The following is a 26,692-nucleotide window of genomic DNA, read 5'->3' as shown; positions in this document are numbered from 1 at the left end:
CTCAATAAAAAGCCGGATGATGTCTATTATTTTTTTTATGTAATTTCTTAAATACTAAATAGTCTTAAAACTGCATAGTTTTATATTTTTACACAAGAAAATACGTTAATCTATTGCAATAACATCTAAAACAAACTACCTATAAAATTTAACAACACAAATTAAAATTTTAAGACCCAAAAAACAATATATTTCTGCAAAGTCATATATTCGTAATACGTGAAAGTTACATCTTCAATGAATGACTTGTTCTTAGTTTAGTTAATACGTAATAATATTAAATATTATGTCAGTTATATTTGTGTGTTTGGAAGTAACACTGGGCTGTAAAAACGTGCGTTCTTAATATTGAGGAAACTACTAAGTTACATATGTTCAAAATGAGGCCTGCACTAGTACTCAGCTGTACCCGGTTAGACTGGAAGCCGACCCCAACATAGTTGGGAAAAGGCTCGGAGGATGATGATGTTCTAAATGAGGTCTATTTACTGTCCCTTCCGCTAGAAAAAGGTAATAAAAAGTATTTGCTTGTAAGAGTTATTTCACATGTATTTCATATGATAAATAATATATAAACTGTTATTTAAAAGCAATGTCGACTTTTACGTATTTTACGCTAACTATGTATTTTAGTGCTGAAGAGTTTTGAAGGTTTGATTGAACGTGCTAATCTTAGATGAAAGTTCGAACCAATAACTACATATGTGCTTTGGGGTACATTACCCAGTGACAGCGATGAGGAGCAATTTTTTGATGCACTGTATTAGTTTTAAGTTGTGTATATATATAAGTTTATTTCATTTTCAAGTAATGTAAATATTTTGTGAATAAATAACCAACACATATGTGCTAATTTACTTTACTTACTATACTATACTTTTGAAAACCCCAAAATTAACCTTACGTTAAATAATATAATGAACGAAGCATCAACATTTCTAGCTGTGTGATTTTTTAACTAAAATGTAGAGCATCATTTACTGTACATAGACATGTCTCTTGAGACCCTTCATTTCTGATGAGGCTTCTTAATGAAAAAATATCAAAACATTTCACAAAAAAATTATTGAAAAAACCTAAGTATTACAATTGATTCTTGTCGTATCCACACAAATCGAACGGCGCACTTATAAGCGTTGTGCGCGGGCGCTCACATTTCAGTGCAGTGCAGTGATCTGTGTTGTGTTACTGTGTATACCGGTATGTAGTGGATTATTTATTTATATAAAAAATAAAATCATTGTTTTATGAAAAAATGAGGAAATTGTGAGATGGGTTCGTCGAAAAAAAATTAACACAATAAAAAAGTTGAAATAAATAGGCCTACTTAAGCATAATTATCTGTTCGTAAATATTTAATATCAATTAAGAAGATAATCAAATCATGAAAAAAATATTTAAAAGAAGGAATTTAAGGAAGTGCCACCGGGCCATTTTTTTCCTGAATGTAAGAGCGTTATTTAAATAAAGCATTTCTTAAAAGAATATTCATACAATTCTTTCTTATAAGGATATTTAAAAGAAAACAAAATTAAAACATATACTAATACTTAAAGCTGAAATATTTGTTTCTTTGCTTGAACGCCCTTATTTCAGGATTCTTTCAGTATTAGAGATAGCCCATTTATCAACTCTATAGGCTATAAGGCTAATTTTATCCAGGTGCGCAAATTAGCTAAGGTACGCTAAACCGCTGGCTGTAGCTACCTTGGTAGTCATCTCTTAAAATTTTGGGAAAAAACAAAACTTTCTTCAACATTTGTAAAACAATAGACAGAGAAATTAATATACACTGTGTTTTGCAAATTTTTAAGTTAAACGTACTTTCTAAGTATACCTTGGACACCAATGACTGAATAAAGGTGAAGGAAAACATCTTGAGGAAACTTGAACTGTGATTAACGCTCATCCCTTCTCTGTATGAGAAGAGGCTGCCAAGGGGTTGCCCGGGTAACTGGGTTGAGGAGATCAGATAGGGCAGTCGCTCCTTGTAAAGCACTGGTACTCAGCTGCATCTGGTGAGACTGGAAGCCGACCCCAACATAGTTGGGGAAAGGCCCGGGAGATGATGATGAGAAGAAGCCGCAGCCTTCAATGGGACAGTAACGAGCTTTATGAATGATAGATTAAGAGGTGACCACCACTTGGGCTGGGTGATCTGGTCAAGGTCGCCGGGAAGCGGTGGATGCAGGTTCCTGAAGATCGACCCAAGTGGCGAACCTTCGGGGAGGCAGCAGTCCAGCAGTGGACATCTTTCGACTGAAAAGAATATTCGGACTCTGCTAAAGGAGACTAAAGAGTAGGCTGACAGTGGGTCCAATGGAATGAAGAAATGTAAAGCTTTTAGTCTGTCTGATACCGGCCATTCATTTGGATATACTGATTAATGAGCCCGAACAAACTGTGAGCTGACTAAAAGTTTGCAGTGCTTATCATAATTATCATCATTTCCTCCTGAGATTTTTTCCAACTACGTTGACATCTACTTCCAGTCTAACCGGATGCAGCTGAGTACCAATGCTTTACAAGGAGTGACTGTCTATCTGACGTCTTCAACCCAATACCCCAACATTGGCAACAGAGAGAAAACAATCAACCAACAGTTTACCCGATAGTAAAAAAAAAATATCTAATCATATGTACCATTAATTTGAATACAGATTTAAGAGCCAAGTTTGCAGTGTAGGGATCTTTTAAAAGGCTGGTTTTACCGGCAGTTATTTTTGAAAAACAACTAATACAGACGTATAAAACATGCGATTCACAGTTCAATAGTTAAGCAAACAACTGATTCGCGTAATATAGGAATTAGAAAGTGCAAGGAACTAAGCATCACGCTAGTTTGTTCAGCATTATGTTTGTAGATGCATGATAACTTAATATGACCGTTGAGTGAAATATTTCAGTTCCTATGTCAAAATAAGTAAGGTTATTCCCACTGAAAATGTTCTAGAATCATCTAGGAAGTAAGTAAAATTGTAATTAAGTAGGTCATCATCTGCGGAGCCTTTCCCCAACTATGTTGGGGTCGGCTTCCAGTCTAATCAGATGCAGCTGAGTACCAGTGTGCCACATGGAGCGACTGCCTATGTGACATAGGCAACACAGTTACCTGGGCAACTTGATACCCCTTGGTAAGACTGGTTGACAGACTTTCTGGCTTCTGTGTACCCGTAAAAACTACCAAAAACTGTTCAATTGACACTGAGACACTAAAATTTACTTAACGTGCCTTCATAAAACCCTTTCATGAAAAGTTAGTCACCCGTCCGGGACATTTTACTTATAACATAAGTCACTCATCCAGTTACATTCTACTTATAACATAAACTTTAATTCTACATATTTTTTTACACCCTAATAAGCTTTATCTACTATCCTAATAAGACCTAGCTAAGTTATTGGTACATTTTTTAAATTACAATAATACAAAACATTAACCCTATTTATCCCTACTTTTCCCCACATTTCATAATAAGATATCACAGATCATTTATATCTCAAATCTTTCCCAGGACATTGCGACATCTAACAAATACGATAAGTGGCGAGCCCTCATCTCATCTGGCTATTTATTCTCATCATTAGAAAGGACTGCAGGAAATGTACTGAATTGAGGACATTTTATGTGTCACAATGTGTTTTAACTTAATCATTACTTAATTAAATGTAGTGGCCCAGTGGGTAAAGAACCAACCTCTCAAGTACGAGTGTGGGTTCAGGCAAGTACCAATGCAACTTCACTAAGTTTGTATGTATTTTCTAAGTATAGCTTAAACACCAATGACTGTGTTTCGGAGGGCACGATGAAGTGTAGGTCCCGGCTGTCATTGAACATCCTAGGCAGTCGTTACAGAAGCCAGTAAGTTTGACAAAGATTCTTACCAAGGGGTATGTATTGGGTTGCCCGGGTAACTGGATTAAGGAGGTCAGATAGTCAGTCGCTCCATATGGCATACTGGTACTCAGCTGCATCCGGTTAGACTGGAAGCTGACCCCAACATAGTTGGGAAAAGACTAGCCAGATGATGAGAGTGATAAATCAGTTATATACTTACTTGCCGCCTATTGGTCTAATCGGCGATTTGACAACTGAAAATGGTTCAGTTACCATCATCATCAGCCTATCGCAGTCCACTGCTGGACATAGGCCTCTCCAAGTGCACGCCACTGAGATCGACTTTCGGCTTCTCGCGTCCAGCTCCTGCCAGCCGTCTTGCGCAAGTCATCACTCCACCGTGCCTGAGGACGTCCTACACTACGTTTGCCGAGTCGTGGTCTCCACTCTAGAACTCGTTTACCCCAACAGTTATCGGTTCTTCGGCTAATATGGCCAGCCCACTGCCACTTCAGCTTGCAGATTCGGTTCAGTTATCGTTATAGTTAAATGGTGACCAATTTAAATACCGACCAAACCAAGAATTAATTTTAACAAAATCACACTAAAAAAAAGATAGCTTTGCAGATAAAGTAACAATGTTAAACATTTCAAAACGTTCTCACAGAAATATTGCAGTCATCTTGTTTGTAGAAACAATTCGTACATAATTGTGTGTATTTGAAGATTTTCGCATGATGTTACAATATTATTTTAATGGTTATGATCACGGGATTTTTAGTTTAAAACTGTTTCTTGTGAAGCCCTTGAAATGTATTACAAAATGTTTTTCTGTGTGAAATTGTGTATATTGAAATTAACCTTGAAAATGACGAGGAAATTCGTTATGGCCTCTTTCAAGGGGTTCCATTGCAGGTCAGTCAAGCACTAGCGCAACTTTTCTAAGTGCCAATGACTGAAGAAAAACATCTTGTAGTATGAAAAAATTCTTACGCCCTGCAGTGGGACGATAGAAAGAAAGGCTGATGATGGCATTCCGATATGACCTACGTTTTTGGATAAAATCTAGTAAGAGATATTCGGGATATATATCTAGCTTGTGTTATGGTTGCTAACACAACTGATGAACTACATAAATACCTGGTTCATGTATTGTATAAAACCAAAGACTATAATGTACTACTTTATGTATAAAACTCAGAATACAGACGATAAAATTACACAAATGTTGATCAAACCCGGGACACTATATTCGGCAGTTCGGCTTAGTGACAACTACATAGGTCTTCAAAATAATTCACTAAGTTTTTAACATGCTTATATTAGCTTTACTTTTTACTATGTATGTAAGAGAATCTTGGAATCTTTATGTGACCCACTTCCCGGTCTTCGATTAGGATGAAATTTTGCACACGCTCTGAGTTCTGATGACAATACATGATTAGCGTATTTTTAGTGTTTAAAACTATTAGTTAGTTAAAGTTTTATTTCCTAGGATACCTTTTTCTTTCTTTGTAAATGTTTGAAAATGTGTAAATATCTAAATAGCTTACTTATCTTTCACCTCATAACACAAGTACCTAAATCTGTTACATGATATATGGCATTGGCTAACTGTGGTCGCGGGTTCGTTTCCTGCGTTGAGCAATCGTACATAGTTCATTATTGTTTCTCATACGTGTTGGTAAGAGTCATTTGTTTGTTTTTTTTTTGATGCGACATAATCTTTTTATTTCTTAATCTTGAGTTTCCCTCTACAAGTATAGTTAACACTGCTTCTTTTTAATGTGTATTACTTAAGTATATAGTATTTATGTACGTTGTAGGTAGTATTTCAGTGTTTTTGGTACGCTAAAGACTCTGCAACTTCTAAAAAACAATTCGTCCACCATTAGAAAGCTAAATTATTTACGAGTAACATAGGCTGTATTTTCGGGGAGAGGGAAACCGCGGGAAAGCTTCAGACTATGTGGTTACCAAAAATTTAAATTGGTTTAGTCGTTTTGACACAAAAGCGACAAAGGATCAACTGAATTACTTTCGCATTTCATTCACCCATCCAAGAATTGACCTTAGGAAGCGTAGCTTAACCTTGATCAATACTTTGTTACTAATAATTAGTATATGCCCTTTTCTCACATAAATATTGACATATTTAGTAGAATGACTGACATATACAGACAATTATTGTTCGGAACAATGAATTGGACAAATCACACAGACAGACAGACAAAAACATATTGCTTATTAGCTATATGTAATTGTAATGATATTGAAGTTTTTGCTCACGTGGGAAAGTATGTGCAGTAGCTGTAAGGTAAGACGTTTGATTCCTGGCTTGAGTAAAAGTTTTATTTACTTACCACCTTTTATCTGTGTTCTTAACCGCACCCCGTGGTGGTATCGGGTTGTTTGCATAACTGGGTTGAGGAGGCCAGATAGGCAGTCGCTCCTTGTAAAGCACTGGTACTCAGCTGCATCTGTTTAGACTGGAAGCCGACACCAACATAGTTGGGAAAAGGCTCGGGAGATGATGACAGACAGACAAATATACTCTCTATGTAATAATCGAAAATGATGACAGATAGACAGCCAAATATACTATATAAAAATCTAATTTTAGTAAGGATTTCTTAATAAGTGCACGCACCCATTATTATCTCATTTTCCTTGCGTAAACTGTAGCTTTTATCCCACACAATTTTAACAAAAATAATGTCTTAAAATACTAATTATATTTCGTAATAAAATTGTCTTGGTTCACGAAAATAATTACGTTTATAATGATAATTATATTCATTAATATTGCAAGAGTTCGTTTGTGAAGATAGGCTTAATTTTGAAATTGTTTTAAAGTACTTTCTGAAGGACTTTTGAGAGAGTGTGTTGCTAAGAGCTCGATGAAAACTTTCATAAATATGTAGTTATGAAGGTTTCATAATAAGACCTTTTGCAAAAACAAAACGGGCACTTTTGAAAAGATGATCTTTAGGAATGACAGTTCACCTGCATCCCACTACTTTTCAAATTCGAAAAAAAGTTGCCTATCATATTTTTTTTCGATAAATGGTCTATTATTATAGATTTTCCTGAGATAAGCAAGCAAGAGCGTATGCTTTTTAAAACATTATTAAAAACAACTTGTTTTAGATACCTAATATTAGGTAGGTACACGATTGGCTAAACGAGTAATTAATCTTCGAGTCAAATTATTGTGCATAAAAAGAGAACGGGCAATTTGTAGATTCAAGTGTATAGTGTATATATACTCTGTTCTGGAATATTTAAATGTTCTGGAATAATTGTAGTACAGAAACCAAAGGAAGGGAAAAGTTACAGAGTTTTTCTCATCTCTAAAATAAAATTTTGATAGGGGCAGGAGGATGATCATATTATCAGTAAGGATGTGATGGCCATTGACCTGCTTTCAGACAATTATACCGGCTTTTGGCCTTACTTTTCAAAATCAGTAGTACCATCATGGAATCATCAAAAAGTATGTCAAGCCCTAGGTCAAAATAACCTTGTTACAATCATATTGTTAATTTTATAATGAGATTCATATCTCTCTCACATTGTTTCAAATACAAGTAAAACAAGTAATTTATTAATTGATTATTATCTTTGCGTTTTAATTGTTTCATCTTTTAGGTTAAAAGTTCATTCTGATTAAATAAATTATATCTATAGGTACTTCTTTTATAAATTGTGAAATTGTAAGGGAAAATCTCTGGATTAGTAGATTCGTTTTGAAAATTCTTTTACCAAGGGAAAGTTACGTTATTGGAGAATATACAGGCTATATTTTATTTCATTAAAATTTCTCGGGGTGCGGGTGTAACCACTGAAATCAACTATTCCGGACAATATAATTTAAAGGAAACATTATTTTGTTTGTACCAAGTCTCCGAAACTACTGAACCGATTTGAAAAATTATTTCATAGTTCACATACACATTTTTTACATACACACCTATATTCCTACCCACCCAACCTAAAACAAGCATGAAGTTTTACAACGAAAACCCACAGAAATACCACTAAATAATTATCCCTGTGAATTAAAACGAAAAACTAAGACAATGTACATACGTAGTTACAATGCAAGACAAACTATTTGGTTACAATTGTCATAGTAATTGATTGAATATTACCACAGGTATTATGCAAAATGCGATATGTGAATGCATATAGAGACATACTATGGGATCGTTGCATGAAACTTTAGTAGGTTAAGCAACGGTGACCGCGGTCGGTATTTGGATGGGTGACCGTCTATTGTTATAACGATTTCCTCCGTGTTTCGGAAAGTGTGGGATGTCATTTGAACATCTTTGACAGTCGTTACGGGTAATCAGAAGCCAGAAAGTACGATAACCAGTTTTACCAAGGGGTATTGGGTTGTCAAAGTAACTGGGTTGAGGAGTTCAGCATGTCGATTCTATAAAATATCACAACTCACTTCGACATCACTCTCACTTCGACTTCGATCTAAAGGTAGAATTCCGTGGACGCGACAATAGTCAACCTATGAAAATGTATGGCACCGTTGTCGAGGCCCGTGACAGTCGCGCGCGGCCGACGAATTTCGTAAGCTGCTCGCGGCATTGTCAAAATTTAATTCTGGTTTTACTAAAATTCTATAGATGTTATTAAGCGCTAGACCATGTTGAGAAGCGTACGGCCGCGAGCGGCTCACGAAATTCGTCGTCCGCGCGCGACTGTCGCAGCCCTCGGCAGCGGTGCCATACATTTTCATAGGTTGACTTTTGTCGCGCGCGGCTGCGACAATCGCGACCCACGGAATTCTACCTTAAAGTTTCGTGATTGACATTGTCAAACTACACTAGCGCTACACTATCGAGCGTGTTGACAAGTTGAACTAAATCAAAGTCGAGATTTTGACAGATCTGTCAAAATCTGTCTATCTATAGGGAGGTAGGGAGAGATGGGCAGTTGGGAGACATGATCAAATCAGAATAAAGGGGGTCCTTTTATTCTGATTTCTGATCATAGTTTTGTTTTTTATTGGGTAGTTTACGTTACCGACTGGTAACGGTGTTCATCCATAGACTATCTGTCATTTCTGTGAGTTGTCAAGAACAAACACTCGTAAAAGTACTTAAATATTTTGTTGCGGTTTCGGATCGTTATAAAGAGAAAACTAATGAAAGGTATGTGTATTTTCTACTATTAATTATTGATTGTCAAAATCTCCAGTTACAATTATAGTAAGTCGATGCAATCCACACCTATTATACCTTTAGAAGAGAGTACTACAGCAATAGTTAATGGGCCCCACGTTTTATTTTAGTCTAATATGACCGGGACCACCTACGTAGGTTGACAGGTAAGTAACTATTTTTTATTTTCTAGTTTTCAGTGCGCATAAGATAAAACCGTTTAACTTAAAAGTTTTTTTCCGATTTTTTTTTCATAAACTAAGTCAAAAGTGTCCAATGCTCCCTATGGTAGGGAGGCTTGGACATACCATGTAATGTATAATTTGTAAATTTTGCTCTTCTTCGTCAGTGAAAATTTGTGAGGTTATAAATCTGCGCGAAAAATCCTTTATAGAATCTTGTTTCAGGTACCGTTGCCAACTTGATCTAGAGACTATTATATTTAAAATAGTGTTTAAATAAAGTTCTAAGTGTTTTAAAGTGATTAAGTGCCTACCTTTAACGATGGCTAGAATGTTTTTGCTTAAATCTTTATTAGAAGAAGCTCATGCTTTAGATAATTTAGAAAAGCGTCAACAATCTGCTAGAATTCGTAGTTTATCTTTATTAACTCGCGATGATGACTATGTGAGCATATATAGATTGTCAAAGGAGCTAATTGACCAACTGGAGTCTGATTTACTGCCCTGATAAAGCCCACAAAACGTCGAGGCAAAGGACTTACAACTCGTGTAAAAGTAAGTATTGACACAGTTTATAGTTCTAACCGCACCCCGTGGTGGTATCGGGTTGTTTGCATAACTGGGTTGAGGAGGCCAGATAGGCAGTCGCTCCTTGTAAAGCACTGGTACTCAGCTGCATCTGTTTAGACTGGAAGCCGACACCAACATAGTTGGGAAAAGGCTCGGGAGATGATGACAGACAGACAAATATACTCTCTATGTAATAATCGAAAATGATGACAGATAGACAGCCAAATATACTATATAAAAATCTAATTTTAGTAAGGATTTCTTAATAAGTGCACGCACCCATTATTATCTCATTTTCCTTGCGTAAACTGTAGCTTTTATCCCACACAATTTTAACAAAAATAATGTCTTAAAATACTAATTATATTTCGTAATAAAATTGTCTTGGTTCACGAAAATAATTACGTTTATAATGATAATTATATTCATTAATATTGCAAGAGTTCGTTTGTGAAGATAGGCTTAATTTTGAAATTGTTTTAAAGTACTTTCTGAAGGACTTTTGAGAGAGTGTGTTGCTAAGAGCTCGATGAAAACTTTCATAAATATGTAGTTATGAAGGTTTCATAATAAGACCTTTTGCAAAAACAAAACGGGCACTTTTGAAAAGATGATCTTTAGGAATGACAGTTCACCTGCATCCCACTACTTTTCAAATTCGAAAAAAAGTTGCCTATCATATTTTTTTTCGATAAATGGTCTATTATTATAGATTTTCCTGAGATAAGCAAGCAAGAGCGTATGCTTTTTAAAACATTATTAAAAACAACTTGTTTTAGATACCTAATATTAGGTAGGTACACGATTGGCTAAACGAGTAATTAATCTTCGAGTCAAATTATTGTGCATAAAAAGAGAACGGGCAATTTGTAGATTCAAGTGTATAGTGTATATATACTCTGTTCTGGAATATTTAAATGTTCTGGAATAATTGTAGTACAGAAACCAAAGGAAGGGAAAAGTTACAGAGTTTTTCTCATCTCTAAAATAAAATTTTGATAGGGGCAGGAGGATGATCATATTATCAGTAAGGATGTGATGGCCATTGACCTGCTTTCAGACAATTATACCGGCTTTTGGCCTTACTTTTCAAAATCAGTAGTACCATCATGGAATCATCAAAAAGTATGTCAAGCCCTAGGTCAAAATAACCTTGTTACAATCATATTGTTAATTTTATAATGAGATTCATATCTCTCACATTGTTTCAAATACAAGTAAAACAAGTAATTTATTAATTGATTATTATCTTTGCGTTTTAATTGTTTCATCTTTTAGGTTAAAAGTTCATTCTGATTAAATAAATTATATCTATAGGTACTTCTTTTATAAATTGTGAAATTGTAAGGGAAAATCTCTGGATTAGTAGATTCGTTTTGAAAATTCTTTTACCAAGGGAAAGTTACGTTATTGGAGAATATACAGGCTATATTTTATTTCATTAAAATTTCTCGGGGTGCGGGTGTAACCACTGAAATCAACTATTCCGGACAATATAATTTAAAGGGAAACATTATTTTGTTTGTACCAAGTCTCCGAAACTACTGAACCGATTTGAAAAATTATTTCATAGTTCACATACACATTTTTTACATACACACCTATATTCCTACCCACCCAACCTAAAACAAGCATGAAGTTTTACAACGAAAACCCACAGAAATACCACTAAATAATTATCCCTGTGAATTAAAACGAAAAACTAAGACAATGTACATACGTAGTTACAATGCAAGACAAACTATTTGGTTACAATTGTCATAGTAATTGATTGAATATTACCACAGGTATTATGCAAAATGCGATATGTGAATGCATATAGAGACATACTATGGGATCGTTGCATGAAACTTTAGTAGGTTAAGCAACGGTGACCGCGGTCGGTATTTGGATGGGTGACCGTCTATTGTTATAACGATTTCCTCCGTGTTTCGGAAAGTGTGGGATGTCATTTGAACATCTTTGACAGTCGTTACGGGTAATCAGAAGCCAGAAAGTACGATAACCAGTTTTACCAAGGGGTATTGGGTTGTCAAAGTAACTGGGTTGAGGAGTTCAGCATGTCGATTCTATAAAATATCACAACTCACTTCGACATCACTCTCACTTCGACTTCGATCTAAAGGTAGAATTCCGTGGACGCGACAATAGTCAACCTATGAAAATGTATGGCACCGTTGTCGAGGCCCGTGACAGTCGCGCGCGGCCGACGAATTTCGTAAGCTGCTCGCGGCATTGTCAAAAATTTAATTCTGGTTTTACTAAAATTCTATAGATGTTATTAAGCGCTAGACCATGTTGAGAAGCGTACGGCCGCGAGCGGCTCACGAAATTCGTCGTCCGCGCGCGACTGTCGCAGCCCTCGGCAGCGGTGCCATACATTTTCATAGGTTGACTTTTGTCGCGCGCGGCTGCGACAATCGCGACCCACGGAATTCTACCTTAAAGTTTCGTGATTGACATTGTCAAACTACACTAGCGCTACACTATCGAGCGTGTTGACAAGTTGAACTAAATCAAAGTCGAGATTTTGACAGATCTGTCAAAATCTGTCTATCTATAGGGAGGTAGGGAGAGATGGGCAGTTGGGAGACATGATCAAATCAGAATAAAAGGGGGGTCCTTTTATTCTGATTTCTGATCATAGTTTTGTTTTTTTTTATTGGGTAGTTTACGTTACCGACTGGTAACGGTGTTCATCCATAGACTATCTGTCATTTCTGTGAGTTGTCAAGAACAAACACTCGTAAAAGTACTTAAATATTTTGTTGCGGTTTCGGATCGTTATAAAGAGAAAACTAATGAAAGGTATGTGTATTTTCTATTATTAATTATTGATTGTCAAAATCTCCAGTTACAATTATAGTAAGTCGATGCAATCCACACCTATTATACCTTTAGAAGAGAGTACTACAGCAATAGTTAATGGGCCCCACGTTTTTATTTTAGTCTAATATGACCGGGACCACCTACGTAGGTTGACAGGTAAGTAACTATTTTTTATTTTCTAGTTTTCAGTGCGCATAAGATAAAACCGTTTAACTTAAAAGTTTTTTTCCGATTTTTTTTTCATAAACTAAGTCAAAAGTGTCCAATGCTCCCTATGGTAGGGAGGCTTGGACATACCATGTAATGTATAATTTGTAAATTTTTGCTCTTCTTCGTCAGTGAAAATTTGTGAGGTTATAAATCTGCGCGAAAAATCCTTTATAGAATCTTGTTTCAGGTACCGTTGCCAACTTGATCTAGAGACTATTATATTTAAAATAGTGTTTAAATAAAGTTCTAAGTGTTTTAAAGTGATTAAGTGCCTACCTTTAACGATGGCTAGAATGTTTTTGCTTAAATCTTTATTAGAAGAAGCTCATGCTTTAGATAATTTAGAAAAGCGTCAACAATCTGCTAGAATTCGTAGTTTATCTTTATTAACTCGCGATGATGACTATGTGAGCATATATAGATTGTCAAAGGAGCTAATTGACCAACTGGAGTCTGATTTACTGCCCCTGATAAAGCCCACAAAACGTCGAGGCAAAGGACTTACAACTCGTGTAAAAGTAAGTATTGACACAGTTTATAGTTCTAACCGCACCCCGTGGTGGTATCGGGTTGTTTGCATAACTGGGTTGAGGAGGCCAGATAGGCAGTCGCTCCTTGTAAAGCACTGGTACTCAGCTGCATCTGTTTAGACTGGAAGCCGACACCAACATAGTTGGGAAAAGGCTCGGGAGATGATGACAGACAGACAAATATACTCTCTATGTAATAATCGAAAATGATGACAGATAGACAGCCAAATATACTATATAAAAATCTAATTTTAGTAAGGATTTCTTAATAAGTGCACGCACCCATTATTATCTCATTTTCCTTGCGTAAACTGTAGCTTTTATCCCACACAATTTTAACAAAAATAATGTCTTAAAATACTAATTATATTTCGTAATAAAATTGTCTTGGTTCACGAAAATAATTACGTTTATAATGATAATTATATTCATTAATATTGCAAGAGTTCGTTTGTGAAGATAGGCTTAATTTTGAAATTGTTTTAAAGTACTTTCTGAAGGACTTTTGAGAGAGTGTGTTGCTAAGAGCTCGATGAAAACTTTCATAAATATGTAGTTATGAAGGTTTCATAATAAGACCTTTTGCAAAAACAAAACGGGCACTTTTGAAAAGATGATCTTTAGGAATGACAGTTCACCTGCATCCCACTACTTTTCAAATTCGAAAAAAAGTTGCCTATCATATTTTTTTTCGATAAATGGTCTATTATTATAGATTTTCCTGAGATAAGCAAGCAAGAGCGTATGCTTTTTAAAACATTATTAAAAACAACTTGTTTTAGATACCTAATATTAGGTAGGTACACGATTGGCTAAACGAGTAATTAATCTTCGAGTCAAATTATTGTGCATAAAAAGAGAACGGGCAATTTGTAGATTCAAGTGTATAGTGTATATATACTCTGTTCTGGAATATTTAAATGTTCTGGAATAATTGTAGTACAGAAACCAAAGGAAGGGAAAAGTTACAGAGTTTTTCTCATCTCTAAAATAAAATTTTGATAGGGGCAGGAGGATGATCATATTATCAGTAAGGATGTGATGGCCATTGACCTGCTTTCAGACAATTATACCGGCTTTTGGCCTTACTTTTCAAAATCAGTAGTACCATCATGGAATCATCAAAAAGTATGTCAAGCCCTAGGTCAAAATAACCTTGTTACAATCATATTGTTAATTTTATAATGAGATTCATATCTCTCTCACATTGTTTCAAATACAAGTAAAACAAGTAATTTATTAATTGATTATTATCTTTGCGTTTTAATTGTTTCATCTTTTTAGGTTAAAAGTTCATTCTGATTAAATAAATTATATCTATAGGTACTTCTTTTATAAATTGTGAAATTGTAAGGGAAAATCTCTGGATTAGTAGATTCGTTTTTGAAAATTCTTTTACCAAGGGAAAGTTACGTTATTGGAGAATATACAGGCTATATTTTATTTCATTAAAATTTCTCGGGGTGCGGGTGTAACCACTGAAATCAACTATTCCGGACAATATAATTTAAAGGGGAAACATTATTTTGTTTGTACCAAGTCTCCGAAACTACTGAACCGATTTGAAAAATTATTTCATAGTTCACATACACATTTTTTACATACACACCTATATTCCTACCCACCCAACCTAAAACAAGCATGAAGTTTTACAACGAAAACCCACAGAAATACCACTAAATAATTATCCCTGTGAATTAAAACGAAAAACTAAGACAATGTACATACGTAGTTACAATGCAAGACAAACTATTTGGTTACAATTGTCATAGTAATTGATTGAATATTACCACAGGTATTATGCAAAATGCGATATGTGAATGCATATAGAGACATACTATGGGATCGTTGCATGAAACTTTAGTAGGTTAAGCAACGGTGACCGCGGTCGGTATTTGGATGGGTGACCGTCTATTGTTATAACGATTTCCTCCGTGTTTCGGAAAGTGTGGGATGTCATTTGAACATCTTTGACAGTCGTTACGGGTAATCAGAAGCCAGAAAGTACGATAACCAGTTTTACCAAGGGTATTGGGTTGTCAAAGTAACTGGGTTGAGGAGTTCAGCATGTCGATTCTATAAAATATCACAACTCACTTCGACATCACTCTCACTTCGACTTCGATCTAAAGGTAGAATTCCGTGGACGCGACAATAGTCAACCTATGAAAATGTATGGCACCGTTGTCGAGGCCCGTGACAGTCGCGCGCGGCCGACGAATTTCGTAAGCTGCTCGCGGCATTGTCAAAAATTTAATTCTGGTTTTACTAAAATTCTATAGATGTTATTAAGCGCTAGACCATGTTGAGAAGCGTACGGCCGCGAGCGGCTCACGAAATTCGTCGTCCGCGCGCGACTGTCGCAGCCCTCGGCAGCGGTGCCATACATTTTCATAGGTTGACTTTTGTCGCGCGCGGCTGCGACAATCGCGACCCACGGAATTCTACCTTAAAGTTTCGTGATTGACATTGTCAAACTACACTAGCGCTACACTATCGAGCGTGTTGACAAGTTGAACTAAATCAAAGTCGAGATTTTGACAGATCTGTCAAAATCTGTCTATCTATAGGGAGGTAGGGAGAGATGGGCAGTTGGGAGACATGATCAAATCAGAATAAAGGGGGTCCTTTTATTCTGATTTCTGATCATAGTTTTTTTTTTATTGGGTAGTTTACGTTACCGACTGGTAACGGTGTTCATCCATAGACTATCTGTCATTTCTGTGAGTTGTCAAGAACAAACACTCGTAAAAGTACTTAAATATTTTGTTGCGGTTTCGGATCGTTATAAAGAGAAAACTAATGAAAGGTATGTGTATTTTCTATTATTAATTATTGATTGTCAAAATCTCCAGTTACAATTATAGTAAGTCGATGCAATCCACACCTATTATACCTTTAGAAGAGAGTACTACAGCAATAGTTAATGGGCCCCACGTTTTATTTTAGTCTAATATGACCGGGACCACCTACGTAGGTTGACAGGTAAGTAACTATTTTTATTTTCTAGTTTTCAGTGCGCATAAGATAAAACCGTTTAACTTAAAAGTTTTTTCCGATTTTTTTCATAAACTAAGTCAAAGTGTCCAATGCTCCCTATGGTAGGGAGGCTTGGACATACCATGTAATGTATAATTTGTAAATTTTGCTCTTCTTCGTCAGTGAAAATTTGTGAGGTTATAAATCTGCGCGAAAAATCCTTTATAGAATCTTGTTTCAGGTACCGTTGCCAACTTGATCTAGAGACTATTATATTTAAAATAGTGTTTAAATAAAGTTCTAAGTGTTTTAAAGTGATTAAGTGCCTACCTTTAACGATGGCTAGAATGTTTTTGCTTAAATCTTTATTAGAAGAAGCTCATGCTTTAGATAATTTAGAAAAGCGTCAACAATCTGCTAGAATTCGTAGTTTATCTTTATTAACTCGCGATGATGACTATGTGAGCATATATAGATTGTCAAAGGAGCTAATTGACCAACTGGAGTCTGATTTACTGCCCCTGATAAAGCCCACAAAACGTCGAGGCAAAGGACTTACAACTCGTGTAAAAGTAAGTATTGACACAGTTTATAGTTGAAAAATTGTAATCAAGCACACAATAATAAGAAAAACACTTAGTTCTTAATAAGGAGTATTCCCTTTATGTGGTTTCCCCGCCAGCTGATATGTTTTCAAAAGACTCTGTACTTCAGTTATAATATTGGTATTCTCTTAAGCATGAAAATAACCAAATTGGTCTCAATTTTGTTTTCACTAAATCCAGATAAAGCACCTAGGTATTACATTTTTTATTGATTTATTGTTTCACAGATACTATGTACTTTATCATTCTTGGCTAGTGGCAGTTACCAGAAGGTTATTAAAGAGGGCATCAGAACTTATTTATCGCAACCGTCTGCATCTCGTTGCATAAATGAAGTAGTGGAAGCTCTGAACAATATGCCGTAGTAAAAAAATATATAAGGTTTCCTCAAAATCAGCAAGAAAGGCAAATTGGCGCTGTCAGTATTTTTTTTCGTAGGGTAAGCATAGATTATATTCACAGCACGAATTTAGAGATTTCTGTTTATTTTATACTTAAAAGCTGCCTCAAATTCCTTACAATAACAAATTATAACTAAAACATCATATTTAGCTAAAATTCTGTGTCAAAACTGATAAAATTAAAACTGATTAATCTCGGTTGACATTTTGTCGAGTGGGAAGTCACTAGCACAGCATTGGTCGATGTCGAGCTCACTTCACTTCGCAAGTGATTAGGTGATGTTTACAGAATGCAAAATCAAGGTCGTTCTGAATCGAATGCGAAGTGAGAGTGAATAGCGAAGTGAAATGCGAGTTGTTGTTCGAATTTTATAGAATCGACGTGCAGGCAGGCCTTGGCCCTGTTGGGCCCCGCTGGGGTTGCTGACAGTATTCTACTTGTGTAGCCCTTTCATTTGATACCCATATTGAGGGGGCTGTGCCATTTTGTGCCGGCGGCCATATTGGATTTAATTAAAGGTGTATACAAAATTTCAGACCAATCGGTTGACAGGAAGAGGGTGAAATTTGAATTACTAAATTTGATCCAAGAATAAATAATAAAACAAACGGGGTGAGCTAAATAAAACCGTTTAAATATCTCGTAATGTTGAAACTGAGTGTAATTTTTAGGAAAGCTCTTTCATTATATCTAGCCGAATATAAGAAATGGCAATAAAAGTTGATAATGATTTGTAAAATCTGATTTTTTATGCAATAAATTGTGAAAAAGTGCCCATCCCTCCCCTACCTCCCCTAAAGTATGAAATGACATTACGAATCGAAGTGAAATGCGAGTTGTTGATCGAGTTTTATAGAATCGCAGTACAGATAGGCAGTCGCTCCTTGTAAAACACTGGTACTCAGCTGCATTCGGTTAGACTGGAAGCCGTCCCCAACATAGTTGAGAAAAGGCTTTTCTAACTAAAGGACTAATTTAGTCTTTACAACATCAAAGTTAAGATATAATTTAGCTGCATACCGGGGTCGCTGGATTGTTCGCGCGAGTTACCGCGGCGCTGGTACATAAAGGGCTTAAGAAGGAACATGGTGGGGTTTAGTCAGTAAGAGTCTGACACTCCCTCACGCTGCACACACAGCGGGAGCCGTCATTTGATGTTTTCTCATCAAAAAAGGGCTTAATTTAGCTATATGTAATTTAATGTATGTTTTTGTTACAGGTTTGAGCTGAACCCTTTTAAATTAGGGTACCGCAGCGAAAATGCCACAACAAAAACGAATTTGCGGGATCAGCCTGGGTTCTGTAGGAATTCTGACTGTATTATTCTATCTTATCGACCGATCATTAGCTGTAAGTATGAGTTTACAATAATACTAGCTTTTCCCTGCAGTTTTACCCGAGTTTTGAGGGATCTAATTCACGTATCTGGATAAAATATAGAGTATGTTGATTTATTGGCTAAAAATATCGCATTATAATCTTCACTAACATAATAAAGAGGAAACATTTTTTTCTTCATTTTATTTGTTTGTTGCTTAAAAGTTCCGAAACTACTAAACTAATTTGTTGAATTCTTTCATTATTGGAAAGCTACAAAAGTCCCGATTAACATATGTAGGCTATAAAATATCCCCATGAGACACGGGTGAAATTAACTGTTATATTAACTTTTAATAAAACAGTAAAATTATAATTAAAAGACTTTTAACCTACTTCCCTAATAACAGAGAAATTATAACAGACAACAAATCACATTAAAACGTAAATAAACGTTCAATGAATAATGAAATATTACTAGGAACAATAAATCGTTTTTACTAACTTTACAATTCATTAATTTCTTTATATGGATTACTAGATTCCGCCCGCGGCTTCGCCCGCGTATTTTTCGGTTATATCGCGTTCCCAAGAGAATTCTTCAAAAGTCCGGGATAAAAACTATCCTATGTTCTTTCTCAAGGTCCACTCTATCTCTGTACCAAATTTTATTAAAATCAGTTCAGTGGTTTAGATGTGAAAGCGTAACAGACAGAGTTACTTTAGCATTTATATAATATTAGTAGGGATGTAAACACGATTATAAAATAAAAATATTACGTTTACAGTTTACCCCGGTAACCTATTTCCTTGGTTTAGCATTAAGAGTTGGAAATAAATTTAGTTGTAAAAAACCGGCCGAAGTGTGAGTTTGGCTTGCGTATGAAGGGTTCCGTACAATTTATCTATAAGACGAGCTAAAAAATCACGTTTGTTGTAAGTGGTTGACCCCCGAAAATGTCGGATAAATTGGATTTACTCTATTTTTTTTTATTAAAAATTAAATATTGCATATCTGTGAACATGTCAACTGTCTAGTTATAAAGATTCATGAGATACAACTGACAAATCTATACTAATATTATAAAGCTGAAAAGTTTGTTTGTTTGTTTGAACGCGCTAATCTCAGGAACTACTGGTCCGATTTGAACATTTCTTTCGGTGTTAGATAGCCCATTTATCGAGGAAGTAACTACTTTTTATATGGGTAACCGCTGGCAGAAGCTAGTAAATATTATAATCCTAACTAATATTATAAATGTGAAAGTAACAATGTCTGTCTGTCTGTCTTTTCTTCACGCCTAAAGTGCTGAACCGATTTGTGTGAAATTTAGTACAGACGTAGTTTGGAACTTGAAAAATGACATAGGATAGTTTTTATTACAAAAAAATAAAAATAAAATTTATTCCGGACATACATACAGCGCCATCTATTAGTCAAACCAAAAATCTGCCGGAAGTCACTATTCCATGCGAACGAAGTTGCGGGCAAAAGCTAGTATCATAATAAAAAGCAACTGACAAATGGCGAAGTCTTACCAATAAAGTCTCGCTTCACCCTTCCGATATACGGAACTCTAAAAACACGATTACGACATACTTTTCCCATTCCATACAAAACTACGTGGAAATGTATAAAACGGTTTTTCTAAGTAGACATACATATCGCATGACACACGACAAGACTAAATACGACAAAACGCGGTCGCATGAATTCGAGTAGTTATTAAATAGAGGTATAATTGAAAACTAATTAACTTCATCTACTATTGACAATTATAACTTTATTGAAGACATTATCTAGAAAGAAAATCGGGTTATTAAGTTTTTGCCGTATTGAAGGCACATGCAAACTTGGTTGTAAAAACTGTAATTATTTGGCTAGGCTTTTCCCAAGTGGGTAAAGAACCAACTTCTCATTTATGAGTGTGGGTTTAATTCCAGGCAAGTGCTAATGCCACCTGCCAGCCAATTGTTCGAAAGAGTTACCGCGGCCCTGGTACATAACAGGCCTACGACGGAACACGACGGTTTTTAGTCAGTAAGAGTCTGACACTCCCTCACCGCTGCTAACCCACAGCGGGAGAGGTCATTTGATGATTTTTGACGTCGTTAAAAAGTGCCCATGCAAATTCTCTAATTTTTGATGTACTTTCTAAGTATATCTTGGACACCAATGACTGTTTCAGAGGGCACGATAAACTGTAGGTCCCGGCTGTCATGGAATATCTTTGGCATTTACTCTATTGATGCTAATATAATCATCATCCTCCGAGCCTTTTTCCCATCAATGTTGGGGTCGGCTTCCAGTCTAACCATATGTAGCTGAGTACCAGAGCTTTACAAGGAGCGACTGCCCTATCTGACCTCCTCAACCCAGTTATGCGGGCAACCCGATACCCCTTGGTTATACTGACTCCGGCTCCGAAAGTACTGGACCGATTTGAAAAATTCTTTCATACATTCGTGTTAATATTGCAATTATTGTAATGTGCATCACTGTTTTGATTGCACTTTCTTTCCTTGCAATGTGAATTCAAGCGGTGCAACATGCATTCGTTATCGGTTTTGGCATAGATTTGATTCCCGTTATAACTAATGATGATGTTGATTCCTAGCCGATTATCGGCTACGGCGGCTGTTCTCATGTGAGGAGATCAGCCAACTGCGCAGGACATATTATAGTGCACAAGCATTTGCTTGGACACAGGTACACTCACTATTCCTTCACTCTCATAGCGCGATGGAAAGGCAATCCAACACGACAAAAGAGAGATCAGGCAATAACTAATATATCCTCATAGTGTAGATAATATTTAAGAAGCGTCAGGTAGAGACTTCCCGGGACCCAAAGGCTGGCTTTTATTTCGCATAAAGGTAGAACATTGCCATCCAACGTGGCAATAATGCTGCCAGCCTTTTGGGTACCTACATAACCGAGTGAGAACGATGAAGACAAATTAGGCTAGAAGCTGTATATTTAAATAAGATCATTTTTAGGTTTATGTAAGTATGTCTACATTTGTTTATGTTCAAAATAAATACATAAGATACGTGTTTTAAAAAGAAAAACTTAATTGTTGAAAAACTGGTTCAAATAACACGAAATGGTAATAATTATAATTAAAGATGAGACATGCAACCAAATACATATTTTAATTGCACTGTAAGCTGATATTATTAAGGAGAAAGATTGTGTATATGTGTGTGTATGTTTGTTATTTCTTCACTCGCAAGCGGCTGAAAAGATTTTTATTTATGAATAAATTACACTGTGTAATATTTACAGCTGCTTAAAAACTTAGATAACAATATAAAGAAGTCATAGACGACAAAAAGTCAATTAAAAAACTTATAATTTAATGCTACTTGAGAATAATACCGTCTAATGAAAATCCATCAGAATAATATATCGTTTTTGTTATTCAGCTTCGGGAAGTAGTGATCTGTGTAAATAAATAGATAAACCGTTGGCGGAATCTAGAAAAACTTTAAATTATAATAATGGCGTCCAAGGCCGATTTCGGCCACGGCGGCTGTTCTCATATATTTAAGGAGATCACCCAGTTGCGCGGACACAGGTGCACTCCCTATTCCTTCACTCTCCACCACCGGAGAGAGATCAGGCGCAGGACTGACATTAAAGTGCACTCCGATGCACGGGAAACACTTTTAATTACAGGCCTATTATAATGATATTAATTTATCTTAATTTTTTTCAGTCGTTAGACGGATACATACCCGGGGAAGACTACCCGGTTTTCACTGAGGTGCCCAAAGGATTATCGTTTACTTGTGACGACAAGATTCCCGGATACTATGCTGATCCTGAAACTATGTGTCAAGTAAGTACTTAAATTATTTTTATGGAGAAGAAGAAGAAAGTATAGGATTTGTTAAAGCGCCTGTCAAAATTATTAAAGCAATATGGCGATCCTTAAAATGTTGCTATGTAGAAACTGGAAGTTTTTGATTTTGTTTTTTAAAGTTAATTCACCCGCGTCCGTAGAGCATAAAAACACCAGGATAAAATATCCATTGTTAGTTACGTAAACCCTGGCTCACTTTCATGAGCCGAGCCCATTTCCAACTATGGATATTGACTTCTAGCTCAATATGTATACCTATCAGTAACATGGGCTTTATTTTATCCCGGTACCTATGAGATGAAGGTCTTCCAAGACGCGGGTGAAACTGAGGAAAAAGAGCCAGAGTTATGTTACTAAAATTGCAAACGCCTACACAAAAACTAAGAGCAACATATAACCCACAGGTGTGGCATTGGTGCGTGCCCAGCATTGGTGGGAACCTCATGTACTCGTTCGTGTGCGGCCCCGGGACTGTTTTCAACCAGAGGACCAGGGTCTGCGACTGGTTCTTCAAGGTAAGAGAGACATTGTATTGACAGTGTTATGATGAAACTATTCTATATTTATTTACAAACTGGTAATACAGTGATGGTTTGAGCATCTATCATATTTTATGGTTTATATGTACTTTATAATATGGATATTTAAAACTTAGCCTATATCTAAGCAAAAATGAGAAGAATTCAGAAAATATTCATGGGTTTTGGGTTTATATTAAACCCACTGTTTTTTGCACCAGTACACCTGGGTAAAAAGTAGCCAGCTCATGTCCTATCTCAGCCTTTCTTGGCTATTTTTGTACCAAACGTTTAAATCGGAACAGTAGTTTTGTTTTCCACTGATAGCCGGACGGACTGACAGACTGACTGACTTACCCACTTACAATATGACTAGCGTAACAGTCATTTTAAAAGAGCTCTTACTCCCATTTACGATATGACTTATAATTAATTTAATAACTATAACTAATTTATAAACTTTTTCATATTTTTTCAGGTGGATTGTCCAAACGCGCCAGCTTACTACGGGATCAACGAAGATCTGTACAAGGATGAAGCCGGAAACTTTATAAACGGGAAAAAGTAGATCTTAAACTATTATAGAGATGTGCCCACTATCGATTTAATTCATCGACTATTTACGAATTTATACCGACATGTTATGTCAAAAATGTTATCATGTTATGTCAGAAATGTTATGTCAAAAATGTTAGAATTCTTTAGAGAGCTGAAGTGTTTTTTTTTTTATATTTATTTTTAACTACAAAACTCTACGATATAATATTCTAGTTCTTTCTTAATTAAACCTAAAAAGCCATACAAAAAATGACAGAAAAACAAAAACAATCATTATTAGGAATTCTGTTAAATAGAGATTTCGCAGAGGTAATGTAACCCTTAAAAAATAAAAGCATCCAAATTTATAATCTACTCCTTTTATGGGAAATCGGTAAAAAAAATTACAACAGTGTCATGATAGTCGGCAGATCTCTACCTAGTTTATAAAAACTAAAACATAACAAATTAGAGATTATTCTCTTTTATAAGTACAAGTATATAAATATAAGTGCAAAAACGTCATAAGTACAATAATTTAATACCTAGATATATTTTTATAAGATTTTCTTACTAATTTACTCCGAATTCCAATTCAAATAATAATAAAATAAATAAATAATTAAAATATTAGTGCAATTTATAATGAACAAAAAATTATGTGATTTAAAAATTAGTGATGTGATACACCTTTTTATTTTATTTTAGTTATAATATGTGAAAAAAATACGAGATTGACACGTAATTTTTTTTATTTTATAAATGATATTTACCAATATGAAACAGAAGTTACCAATAATTGTGATACCACTTAGAAAAACACACTTGTATATTAATATATCTATTTATATACGAAAACGATATGACCACAAAAAAAAAACTGAAATACAGTCAAATCAGACTCTTACCGTACTACCACAAAAACTTTTAAACGTCAGTTGAAGACTTGTCTAAAAGATTACAGATTATGTCGTTGAAATAAGGTCCGTTTAGCAGCCACACTTTTTTAGATGAAGTGTTCAACAGATGTTTAAGTTTTTGTAGTAAGGCCATTAATCACTGACAATACTTTTTGGAAGAGTAACCACACATCTTAATTAATGAATTCTGACGTATTTTTTTCTTCGGAGTGGACGTCTTAATGGATATTTTTAAACCTAACTTTATTTACAGGGGCAATTCGTACAGCAACGAGTATGACCGACGTCGACTGACGGCCCGACGGAAAAGACATGAGCATGCCCGACAGTCTAGAATGACGGACACTCACGATATTCAAGCTAGGAGTAACAGAACCCAGAGACATACAAAATCCAGCTAGATTTTGACAACTTGACTGACGTTCTTTGACAAAGCAAAATTGATTATCTGTCAGACTGACCATATTAAAAAGGCGTGATGATGAAGTCAAAAAATAGTGATTCCAATTCAATTAGTCGGTATTTTAGGTTAGCGAAAAATATTGGACATGTATTTTTATTTCACTAAAACATTAAGGGCCTTACTACAAAAACTTTAAACCCTGTTTTACGCTTGTCTAAAAAAATGACAGATGTGACGTTGAAATAAGGTTCATTTTGAAGCCACACTTTTTTTAGACAGGTGTTCGACACATGTTTAAGTTTTTGTAGTAAGACATATATTTACTATAGTCTGTTTTTTAATCTCGTAGACTAAATTGACACTTGCAAAATGTCAAACTTTCTAATAATTTTGCTAGCTCTGTGGTGCAGTGTTGTACTTACGATGCCGGTTCGTTGAATCGTAACTTTTTACAATAAGTCATCCTGAAATAATGGGCTTATCCTTGATGATTACGCATGGCTTTGCGTGGTCAGATATCCCTGGCAGTTTGTAGCACGTCGTACAGCCATGTGTACGTACGTGAATTTTAAATATAAAACTTTGAATGAATATTAAATTCGTCTATTATAGATAAAAAGTTACGATTCAACGAACCGGTATCGTAAGTACAACACTGCACCACAGAGCTAGCAAAATTATTAGAAAGTTTGACATTTTGCAAGTGTCAATTTAGTCTACGAGATTAAAAAACAGACTATAAGATATAACACAACAAAGATTGAGAGTGACTGGTGACGTCACGTCTGTGTAAAATTTTGTACTTAAAAGTGACGTAACACAAAATAAAATCGTGTTGTATCTTCGTTGTTATTTGTTTGTAAAAGAAAAGAAAAAATACGTGTCCATTATTTTAAGGTTATCTAAACGACAGACCAATTAGTTTATTTCGTTCATCATGCCCAGTTTTTACTTATTTTTTTACTTACATTGGCCCATATATAGATATATAGGTACCAAATTGACAAAATATAATCTCTTAAAAAACTAAGAGATTTATAAATGACAGTTTTATTGGCGCGAAAACTACTGACATTATTCTGTAGCTGTCAATTTGACTTTGACAGATATAGAATGACTTTTTTATATTTTAAATTTGTATAAATTGGTTTTAGATTTATAACTCTGACATAAGAAGTCTATTGAAATTCTTAAAAAATAGAAAAAGAACAGAATAGGTATATTACTGATTATACAAAAAACAAAATATGACTGACAAAATATATACAGATAAAAATACTTTACGAACAGTGACTAACGAACAAGATTTTTCGATTGAATAAAATATTATATAAGCAATTGAGTAAAAAAAAACACAAAAATATATGTTTACTTTTAAAATAATAAAAAATCTGACAACGACTGACGAAACATTATTTTGAAAATACTTTCGACAAATTCTTCTTTAAACTGTTTTAGATTTCATCCATTTTTTTTTAATGAACAAACTTACATATATAGTGTTTGTGTACATACCACTTAATTAATAATAATTGTAAAAAAATAAACAAAATATTATTGGCACAAACCATGCTTATGTTTGCCATAAAATTAGATTTTGTTTTATGTAAATATAAATTTTATTGTAGTTACCTATATTTTTGTACCTAATATTAAAGTTAATTAATGACAATACATTGTTTTCTTTCAATACTAAATCCCCATCTTTTTAACTTCTCATCCTTATGTTCTTATATGCAAAAAAGTCACTTTTGACAAACTTAGATATCTAGAATAATGCCATATGGCTGAATGTTGAAA

General features: G+C 35.1%; 1 protein-coding gene across 1 annotated transcript; it reads left to right on the top strand.

The window, feature by feature from the left end:
• Positions 1 to 1,159: 1,159 nt before the first annotated feature.
• On the top strand, positions 1,160 to 26,459 carry LOC110376194 (uncharacterized). The gene is made up of 6 exons (XM_064042027.1): positions 1,160 to 1,200; positions 18,548 to 18,678; positions 22,368 to 22,490; positions 22,919 to 23,029; positions 23,511 to 23,596; positions 24,743 to 26,459. Exons 2-6 carry the CDS (start codon positions 18,589 to 18,591, stop codon positions 24,888 to 24,890), a joined length of 558 nt encoding a protein of 185 aa, XP_063898097.1. The 5' UTR covers positions 1,160 to 1,200; positions 18,548 to 18,588; the 3' UTR covers positions 24,891 to 26,459.
• The last annotated feature ends 233 nt before the right edge of the window (positions 26,460 to 26,692 follow it).

Source organism: Helicoverpa armigera, chromosome 27, assembly GCF_030705265.1.
Source record: "Helicoverpa armigera isolate CAAS_96S chromosome 27, ASM3070526v1, whole genome shotgun sequence".
Classification (NCBI taxonomy): Eukaryota; Metazoa; Arthropoda; class Insecta; order Lepidoptera; family Noctuidae; genus Helicoverpa; species Helicoverpa armigera.
The sequence above is the reverse complement of the archived record's forward strand: the minus strand, read 5'-3'. Positions and strand labels throughout refer to the sequence as shown.

What these genes read in the sequence shown, in the direction of transcription:
- LOC110376194 (XM_064042027.1), top strand. Translation starts at nt 18,589, where the DNA reads ATGCCACAACAAAAACGAATTTGCGGGATCAGCCTGGGTTCTGTAGGA. An exon ending in ATCCTGAAACTATGTGTCAA is followed by an intron (nt 22,491 to 22,918) that starts GTAAGTACTTAA and finishes TATAACCCACAG; the next exon opens with GTGTGGCATTGGTGCGTGCC. An exon ending in AACTTTATAAACGGGAAAAA is followed by an intron (nt 23,597 to 24,742) that starts GTAGATCTTAAA and finishes CTTTATTTACAG; the next exon opens with GGGCAATTCGTACAGCAACG.